Genomic DNA, 11191 nt, shown 5'->3' on the forward strand with positions numbered 1-11191 from the left:
TATACGATATTAAATAACCAGAGAATAAAATATCTATACTTTTATTTATCTCTCTATATAACTAATAATACCTTTTCCTAATCACAAATGAAATAACTGCTCAATACAAACTTTAAAAATACAGAATAAAAAAAATTCACTCATAATCCTACCACCCAGAAATAAAAGCTATGGTCCTGACAGTCTTTCTGACAAGTGTGTGTGCATGGAGGTGGGCCACATGAGTGGGGGAAATTCTCTGAGTACATACAGTGGCATAACATAGGTGATGTACTAAATATGTTTTGTGCCTTCTTTTTCACATTTGGTAATATAACATAAACATTTTATCATATCAATAAATTTAATTCTATAACATGACTTTTAATAGCTGCATACTATCTCACCATTTAGATATGTTAAAATTTATTTAACCACTCATCTGTTATTGGACAAATATCTTTGAGAGTTTCAGTAAAATAATTAGATGTAATGTACTTTTAGAATACCAAAATCGGCTTTAGAATACAAAATGGTCAACTGTACTATGTATTATCTCAGTTCATATACCTGTTGACAAAGTTTTAAGAATGGTCAGAAATAGAGTATAAATTCTCAAAATTATATAGGATTGATAAATCGATAGTTTATTCCTGGTGTTAATTAACAGTCTGTATTTCTGGCTTCATTGGTTTCCTTACCATAGTGTTGAATGAATATTATGAATTTTTCCAATTAGAGATTTCATCTAGGAGAAGGATAAAGATCTGCTACACTGCAAGTAATTATGGATGCTTCAACACCAATGACCCATTCTGACAGTTAAACAAATTTCAGTGTAAAACTGTAGTCAAAAATATTTTCTGGACTTCACTTCTGTGTTTCATATGTTCTTTCATATATATTTACTTTTTGCCATATTGTATAGTTTTGTAATTTGACTTTTATTTCATCATTTTACTATTTCATATATTTCTTGGCATAGTGATATTATACCATATACTAAATATCCAGTCCTATGAATATACAAACAGTATAAACCATGGTGAATTTAGCCCAGAACCATGAAAACGAGCTCAGGAGAACTTAAATTAAAATCTATAGTCTAACATAATAATTATAAATTCTGAAGGATCTGCTTATTAACATATTCAAAATGATTAGTTAACACCATTGAAGAGGTTAATATTTTTCATTTTTTATTTTCTTAGATACATCCATCAATAAAACAAAATTTCATCCATTTGTGATCATTTTAAATGAGGACTAAATAAAAATATTTAAAATTAACTTGCATATATATCTTTCAAATCAATCACCAAAAAGTTTTGCCAAGTCTACTTTAATGACTCCAAAATAGAACTGGAGATCCATTTTGTTGTTTGAAAGGGTTATGCTCCTAAATAGGTTAAACATTTCCTAAGACAATATGTTTACACTATTAACCCAATTAATGTGTTCAGAAAATTATTTTTAAAATAGTATAAATGTAAATTATTATAAATTTGAAAGTTAGATGTTTGAATTAATAAAGCTTAACTAGCTATCTGTTGGTTAGGGGACAAAAAAGAGCCATTCATAAAAGAGTACAATTGTTTTAAAATATGCTTAGGTAAAGATTTTTAAATTCTTGAGGAAAAAGAGTCTGTATCATAACAATTACTATTAACTTTTTGATTTCTTTTTTAAAAAATCCGAAGCCATTATAAACTTGTTTTAAAAAAATTTCAAACAATCTAGATTTACAGTTCTGCATCCCCACAACCCATCCATGTTTCTTCCTAAAAGTGTGTCTTTCACTTTGCCAGTCGCTACAGGTATGAAACCTATACACCATAGGATGTCAACAATGTCAAATGGATGTAGCTCCAATAACTCCCCCAGTTAGTCATTACTAATATGGAATATATGAAGTCATAAAAATTCTAAAAACACACTTATACGAGAAATTCACATTTCCCTAATTTATATTTTCAGGAATCTCTTAGATCTGAGTAATATACAAAACTCTGAATGGGATATCTGAAACATCAAGAAGACTCCAATAAAAGATGTAACCTTCTGTCCTTTAAAAAGAAATTTAAAAGACTCAGACACCTATGTAAGTAGATCTGACTTAATATATACAGGTTTACCCACAGAGAAAATAAAATTCCCAAATGTTCAAACGCTTGGCATCTGTGCACTTCCCTTTCCTATTTAATGCAATGTTCCCGTGGCCCTATGTACTGAATGCAGATTCAGTCTGCAGGAGAAAACTCTTCCAGCTGCTAATAGGAGGGCTTCCAACACTGCTTCCTGCTTAAAGTCCTCCCCTGGGGGGACTGGCACTCCTTGCTGCGCACTTGAACCAGAGAACACTAGCAAACTGGGACACTTCAAAGACACTGCATAATTTCAGTAAGAGTCAGTAAGGAGAAGCAGACTCTGTTGCTATCAAATGTATTAGCCCAACTTTCTTCCATTTCTGGTCAGGAAAAAAGTGGAAATAAAGAAAGGAAAAGAATTTATTTTGATAACAGGTTTACTTTAGATGTGGGAAAATGCTGAAGTATACAAATGACAGAATTAAAGTGACAAAACAATGATCTTGATATAAATATTCCATATAATTAAGCATTTAACTTATTTTTGTGTTATATATGTGTATGTTGTCTATACCCTAAAACTAAGCTGTAAACTCCTTGAAAATTAAAAATTGTTCTTTATTTGCTTTAGCAAATAAATATTTATGATATTGCTTAAAAAATATCTGAGGACAAAAGTTTATGAAATCTCAGAGCTCTTGTAGGTAAAAAAAATCGGAAGATCTATTGTTAATAATTGTTATTGTTAATAATTTGTTAATTTATTTATTAATAGATCTAAACCTTCTAGAAGCAGCTAATTATATGCCTAATATGCCAACATAATTGGGCAAAATTGATATGAATGTTACAGCCGTGATATTGAAAATATATAAAACTAAAAAATTATGTTCATAGAAAATTTTATTGCCATCCTTTAAATGAGAGTATAATTAACCAAAATTATGCGTATTTAAAACTTAGTTTCAAAGTACATGGTAGACTCCACGGGTCAGCAAACTTTTTTCTGTAAAGATCCAGATAGTAAATACTTTAGGGTTGCAGGCCATATATGGTCTCTATCATGACTGCTCAAATCTTCTATTGCAGTATAAAAAAAGCCAAAGACAATACATAGATGAATTGAGTGTGGCTGTGTTCTGATAAAACTTTATTTACAAAAACAGTCAGCCAACTTATGGGGCATAGTTTGCCAACACCTGAAGTAGATTATATATTACTAGAAGCAGCATTAACTGGAATAGAGAAGGGATAAAGGTAAATATTTGTGACATTTTCAAGACCTTTATTGATTCTTTAAAAAGCACAACAACAACAACAACAAAAACTTTAGCACATAAATCTTACCTGGTTAGGTATCCTCAATGGGGGCCTTGGACCTCCAGGGTACCGAGGTGACATAAAAGGCTATTAAAATAAAACAAACAAATAAACAAAACAAAACAAAACAAAAACGGCACAATGTAAAATACACTGAAAATAAACTGCTTTAAATTTTTTTAGAATTATACAAAACATAAATCAATTTACTGTCTGCTTTCAGTCGACTAATTGCTTTTAAGAAAAGTCACTGCTAAATTTTATTTTTTGTAGACTATCTGGAAAATTTTCCAAAGAAAAAGTAAAAACATCAAAGATGACTAAAGTAACTATAGCAATTTATTTAAAATGTTGAATTATTTTTAAGAGAATAATGCCTAATTGGCAAAAAGGATTAAGAAATTTAGGCAATTGAATCTCCGTGCTAAGACTTCACGAACAGCCTTACTGGCTACATCATTAACAAACTGGGTCTTGAGTATATACTTTTGGCCGATTTATCAGCTTTGGTTATCAATTTCCTTCAATAATTTTAAAGTTCACAAATTTCTTCACCTTTTCTTTTGTAGCTCTGTTTAAAATGGTAAAGAAATTTCTTTTCCAAGAGTTACTGTGGCTAAAGAGGTTTGGTTTTCCTTGAATGAGGGTTTGGTGTGATTCAAAACTGATTATAAATTTTAAAGATGTAATTTCTTTGCATAGTTTGAGCCTAACTGTTTATGATGTGTGTACTTTCAATGAAAGAAAAAATGGTCTTATATTAAAACTCAATTCAATTTATCTTATTAATGAATCAGAAACTAAGATATGTTGACTCAAAAAATAACTATTTGAAGAATATCCTAAAAATATCATTTTAGTGATAGTCCAAGGTTGAACAGAAGAATATTTTTGATCACTCAGATTTAGGCATCAAATTTTTTGAAGTTATTCCTAAAATCATTCAAAATTCCATTTTTATTTTTTTCTATAAGCTATATTAAAATAATATAATTTTGTTTAATTACTTCATGATACACAATTCACTTAAATGCAAGATTATTCCTTTCATGAAACATAAGCGAATTATTAACTCAAAAAAGTTGAATGTTATAAAGTAAAATATTAAGAATAAATGTAAATAAAGAATCAATTTAACTAAGGTTTGGGCAAGCCAAATCTATAATACTTTACATAATTAAATTCCACATTTATAATGTATTTTCTACAAATATTTTTTAGAAATTAGGCCTATAGTTCATAGCTACATATATTTTCTAGGGCTATTTTAAAAGCAGCATCTGAAAAATAAAATCCAAGGTCTGGACAAACCAACAAGAGGAACTTTAGAATTAAGCAAGCAATATGGCTTTCTGCTCACTGTAGTATTATGTGTTAAAGTATTCCCAGGAGATCATTTTAAATGAACAGAAACAGCGGATCATTCAGGTAATATTGTCACCTCCAGCTGATATAACTTAAGTGGATTTTCCAAGCTTAACATTTAAAAAATGCTTAGTTTACACAAACCTGATCAAAGTCATCTCTTTTATCATTTCTGAAACTCCAAACTGGATTAATTAGTTTAATATACTATCAACTAGTATATCCCAATATTCACACTTCCTCTGCTATTTTCCTAATCACCTAATTTCATTTCTGCAACTGTCTATTTAAATTCTGGACTCACTTAAAAATGTTTAATAATTAAATATTGTGTCATTGGTTTTAGAATGGTTGCCTTTCTTTCACAAAGGAATGTTTTATGACATATTCACTAATCCAAAGTGTAATTTCGATTTAGTTTTTGAAACATGGGGAAAAAAGAGGTTACTAATAATTCTTATTTATAATAAATTCATTTTGAAATGAAGTACAAGGTAGAAATTATGTTAAAAATATTACTAAATACCAAATACTGAGATAAACATTGAGATGTGCCTTATTTGAAACAGAGCATTTGAGCTTTGCATGTTCATCTGAATGTAAAGTGATGCTATAGAATTAGTGTAATGAACTATTTGAAAAGAGAAATTTTTTCTGCAATCAATGGCATTGTGAGTAAATATGTTTTAATGGGATTGTCATCATACTCTCTTATCTGACTGTGAGGCTTCATCAAGGGACTGCTGAGAGGAAGAAGCAGTGCGCATAACAGCTGGGACCCTGCAGGTCCTGACAGAATAAGATTGGGAGAGAGACAGAATCTCTCTTTAGCTATCTCCTCTTGTATGTCCTCCTCCAAGAAGTTCAAATTTGTGTTTTTTTGGCAAAAAAGAAAAGAAAAGAAAAGAAAAGAAAAATCACTTACTAATTCTAATCTGTATCTACATAATTAAAGCAAAAAAGTGACAAAAATCTGGTTAATTTAGACAAAAATCTACTACTTTTATCTAAAATATAAAGATTGCTATGAGTAAAGCATTTTCAATATCAAATTTGTGCTGTTATAACATAAGCTCATAATATCCAGGTTGATCCTTACCTTACGCCATGTGGTTAACCACATAGGTCCTTGACTGCCTACTTGTTGAGGTACAGATACAGCAACAGAACCCAAGAGTTTGTAATATTAGCAACTGAGAATATCCTGTACAAATATTTGTACTTCACTATTCAGAAGTCAATTTGCTCTCAAATGTAATTTAAGATATTAAAACAAATTTAAATTCTTTTATGGTAAATTACTAATCTAGGAGATTACCTACTAATACTATAAAAGTACATCTATTGACAGACATGTGGATACTCTGCATTAATAACCTCGGAAGAACAGGTTCTCCAAGACTTCTTGACTATGAAATGTTCTTATACGTTATATTTGGGGCAAAAAAAAAATATTTTTTAATAGTTTGGGCATCACAATATTTGCCTGAAGGTATCACGATGGTGAATCAATATATTAACTGGAAAAACCCTTTCCTGGAAAAAGATATTTAAGTGTGTGCAAAAAACATTTGACTGGGAGTCAAAGACCTAGATTCTATAGGCCTTTTGCACCACCAATAATCAGCAAAGGGGCCCTGAGCAAATAACCTTTCAGGGATTTAGTTATCTTAACCTTAAAGTGAGGAAGTTAGACTAGATGTTCTCTAATGTCTCCTAGGAAAATCAATAAAATAAAACCCTATGATTCTGTGTTAATTATTCCCAGCATTACCTTTAAGTATAAATATTAGTATATTATAAATATCTATAAGTATTTGAAATGTGTGGGGTAGGGGGTGAGGATATAAGCACATGATCCTAAGGCACACACCATCTTTATCAATGAGTTGGAGAAACTTATTTCTGTGCTTTCCAGAGAAAAAAAGAAAACCTAATTAAAGGAAAAAATACACCAACAATTATGTTCTGTTCAGATCAAAAGGCAATTGGGAGAATAAAAAAGCTGTACTTATTGATTAAAAGGTATGCTAGAGAGCCAGTCCTTCATTCAACAAATATTTATTAAACACCTACAATGGCATTGTTCTAGTGGTTGGACATATCAGTGAATAAGGCCGATAAAGATCACTACCCTCTGCTTAGGGTTTTTCAAGGATCGCAGTCTGGTAATAAATAGGAGGAATAATTTTCTAGAAAAAACTGTTTTCTACTATCAGTCCACTAATCTGGAACAAATATAATGTTCTCTTCACCAAATGGCAAGTATCAATGAAAACCCAAAGAAAATAATATTTCAATCTGGTGCCTTCCCTCAAAAGTCATATTATATCATCCTTATTAGAGCATGTAGTGCTATGAATGACTGAAAATCAAGGTTATGTTATTAAAAAAGTTTTCAAAATTAGACAAAACTCATGGAGTAAGATTATAAGTTGAGTAACACAGTTGGCGCTGTTACATATGGAAAGTACATTTATAGACATAAATTCTTGTTTCTATATGTTTCAGTTGTCTGCCCAGAATGAATGGGATAACCCAAAGCGAAAGGAATAAATATACATACAAAGCCAGAAAATCAATAAATATTTGCTCACTAAATGAAAGAAAGAAAAAAAAAAACTCACAGAAATACAAATCAAGTATTCAGCTCATTTCCTCCAAGTAGTCTTTTAGAGAAATGATCATACCATTTAGAATCATAATTTATTTCAGTATAAATTTCATTCAATTTTAAAAGATTGTTATTTTCCATTATATCAAGAATTATTCATGGAATTTTAAACTTCCGCTTTGCCTAATTTCTCTTTTCTAAAGAGAGATTTTTCTTTTTTCTTTGCCCTTTCTGTTAGTGGAAAGTAGCAGTCTCCCTCTTTTTATTTGGTCTTTCATAAACCCCTTAACGATTTATCTCAATTCCCTAAGAATTATAAGCAACCCGCTCTCTTTCCTCACTCTAGTTGAAAGTGGATTGCTCAGTCCAATTCTTTCTCTCTGAAGATTTCAACTCCTTCCCCCCAATGGTAAATTTTCAGTACTGGTAAATTGTTTTAGAAATAATTTATCAGTACTCAAATTATAGGTGATTAAAACCATTTTAAGCACAACTTCTAATAGCTACAAGATCAAAGTGTGCATAAATGATTTTGCTCATTTTTTTTGCTTAAAACATTGCTCAAATGTTATTAACTTTGTTAATATTTTCTAACAATAATAGTTTCTTAAAAACCTACAAATATGACTTATCAACATCAGAATATTTTCTACTTGAGATTACTCTGTATTCTCTCTCATTCAAGTAAGTTTCTATCAATCCTCCGAGAGCCAGTTTAAATGTCATTTCCTCTTTAAAGAACCCCTCTAGGCTCCTTTCCTTCTACTTTCAAACCGTTATCATAGAGGATTTACTGCACTGCAGTATAATGTGTGCCTTGATAGGTAGAAAACCCACTTCAGAGGAAAGAACACAAAACTGTCCCAGAGCAAGTAATTACCTTCCTGTGAGGCTTCAAAATGTAATAAATCCATAAAGTAAAACTGGTATTTATTAGAATCATTTAAATTGATGTAGCAATGTATAAATGAGCTTATATCTTATGTTAAATATTTCGACGTGGCTTTAGAAACTCTTTAAATTTAATCTTTAAGAACAAATTGATAAGAAAATTTTAAATCATTAAAAATAAAAGTTTCTTTAAAATGCCAAACATCTAAGCATTTTCTGTATACTATATTTTATTTTGTGAGCATAATTTAGAATGGATCAATAATGAAGAGAAGGATAACACTAACTTCTTTAGAGTGGACAATTGAAGCAATTAGTTTATACTTCTAATTGAGAAGTCTGAGGTATATTCTAGAATATATAATTATACAGGACTTATGTAATTCAAAGTAACTTTGAACTTTTTTGAGGACAAAATTATTCATGTGAAATTTGCTTCTATTTTTGAAAAAATATTTTTCTAAGTGACTGAAATACTACACAATTACCAAGTCTAAGTAAACATGAACTTACAAAAACAATTTAGCAAATGAACACTCCCTTAAAAAATGACTTACTTCCCCAAATCACTTGAAGTTTTATAAGTTCTGTATTGTACGATTATAGTAAAATGACTTACAAAATTTTATTTGAATATACTTTTTGACATATTTTTAGACTAGAAAGTTTATCTTTTTAGAGTTTACTAGTTCAACCTCCTTATTTTATGTAAAACAAAAGCAAATACCAAATTTCTTAATTACCATTTTACTTTTCTTACTGCTGCAATGTCCTACTACAGTAATATATTTATAGAATAAAGGCAGGTATGCATATTTCATTCTCATGACCAACTGACCATAAATAAATTGTCTGCCTAGGCACCTCCTCCTATGCCACCCAGCAGCTGTGCAACCATTCACTTAAAGAATTCTTTACCCTTCCTACCACTCAACCATGAAAAGCTGAAAAGGCAGTAGCATTTCATGTAAGCAAGTTAATTTGCTTAAAAAACACTAATTAGCATGTTATCTTGATTCACCGGAATAAAAGAAATGTGACAACTGAAATAAAAATAAATTTCATAAGCTTTATCTCTCTTTTCTTGAATTTTTGGTGGAGTTTTGATAATATATGTAGTCATTAGTCTATTTACTTGTGTTTTTAATGTCAAATGCCAACAGGGAATTGTAGAAGTGTGGAGAATGGTGGTAAATAGATGTGGTATTATTAGAAGAGAAACTTCATTATAATTAAACTGTTCATTATAACGTGATAACTTTATAATGAGGTTCATGAGAAAGTGAAAGAAGCATATTCTGAGAGAGAGTATACAGAGTAGCATTAGATAAATATTTGGTTGGTTCTGTAGCTGGCTCAGTGACTGAGTGAATGAACAAGAGTGATGAAAAACTCTCAGAACCAGCAAAAGATATAATAAAGCTTGGTTCTCTCGTATAAAATCTCACCCGACCAATTTATTGTTGAAATACTGTCTTGGTAAAATTAGGTAGTATCTATTAATATTGTGAAGACTAAGCCACAGTATTGGCATGGTATATCTGGTTTTCTAATGAGAAAATGCTTATAAAATATGTATAGAGGGGGAAATTCTACTTGGTTGAATAGGATAAATTATATCTTCCAGAGGACCTAATAAAAGTAGGCAATGAACAAAGTGTTGGAGACCCCAAAAAGATACTGAATTATAATTAAAATATCCATATCAACAACACATAAGAGAACTTACAATTCAGATGATAATAAGGCCTTTTATCCTCTTCTACTGCTTTCAGGTTTCTCTTACTATTCCTGGGGTGTCAGAGTTAAAAATAATAATTCTTAGGCAATTTTATAGAGTAGTAGTATTTAGTAACCACTCTTTGTTATAAAAGAATGTCAGGTTAATTTATGCATGATTTGGCAAAGAAACTGTGGTAACTTACTGATCTTTTTCTGAAGCACAGACCAGCCATGAAAAATGCTAACAATTCCATACAGTGTCTCATCTCTCAGTTGTTTGTTTCATAAAGTGCCGTGTTTATACATGGGAGACTAGCTGTTTTGGATTGAAATATATTCAAAAAGCTATAATTCTTAGGTTTCAGAAACAACATATTACAGCTGAAGGTGAGCAAATTTTGCCACTTCAAAATATGCCTCTTTGGGATATTGATTATATGAAGCTGGTTATTTATAAGAAACCAAAGACTCAGGAAGAACCTTTGACCTTCTCCCTAACTACCTAAAAAAATTAGATAGAGGATCTGCTCCGGGAAGGGAACTATCATAGGTAATCATAGTTTAATATGAACTAGCGTGTGGCAGACAGAGAAGAACCTAGCAAGGCCCCTTTGATCATCAAAGTTCTCTCTGTGTCCCAGTGTTAAAGATGGCCCAGCAAACATTTGTTACCAAATATTTGCTTTTGTATCTCCATGTGAATTGCCTTCCTCCACTTTGAAGTCTCAAACCTCTACCGATATATCCCACCCTTTATCCTTAGCTCAAGATGACATACAAGCCTCAAGTGCCTGATTTGTCTCTGGGTTGCATATTCTTATGAAAATTCCCCTTGTGTAGAAAATTTGGTTATTTTTACCTGTTAATCTGTCTCATGTCAATTTGATTATTAGACCAGCCAGAACTAACAGGAAAAAGAGGGGACATTTTCCCTTCCTCCACAAAACTTACATATTTTCTTTCCATTAATAAAAGGTTCAGCATTTGAGTAAGAACATGAAACATTCTGCTTTCTTAATCAAATTGTCTTTAGCACATAACCATCTTCAGTCCAAAAACCTGTTACAAAATGATTATTTGCCAAAAAGTAATCTGCTTCCACCAACATTTAGGCAAAATCACAAAAGTAAAAAGTGATGTACAGCCTGAAAAAAATGTGAGTTATCTTTAAGTAATTATATTAATTACATAAAGATCAAATATCTACCTTACT

At 30.8% G+C, this 11191-nt stretch overlaps 1 protein-coding gene across 2 annotated transcripts in view; it reads right to left on the minus strand.

Annotated features, from left to right (window-relative positions):
• The window catches only part of SSBP2 (single stranded DNA binding protein 2), a 262630-nt gene that overhangs the window by 52968 nt on the left and 198471 nt on the right, over positions 1-11191 (minus strand). For both annotated transcript variants that reach the window (XM_011377651.2, XM_011377641.2), the window contains one exon: positions 3414-3473. In XM_011377651.2, the coding sequence (XP_011375953.1) occupies positions 3414-3473 (60 nt within the window). The remainder of the gene's footprint in view (positions 1-3413; positions 3474-11191) is intronic.

Source organism: Pteropus vampyrus, unplaced genomic scaffold, assembly GCF_000151845.1.
Source record: "Pteropus vampyrus isolate Shadow unplaced genomic scaffold, Pvam_2.0 Scaffold11, whole genome shotgun sequence".
Classification (NCBI taxonomy): domain Eukaryota; kingdom Metazoa; phylum Chordata; class Mammalia; order Chiroptera; family Pteropodidae; genus Pteropus; species Pteropus vampyrus.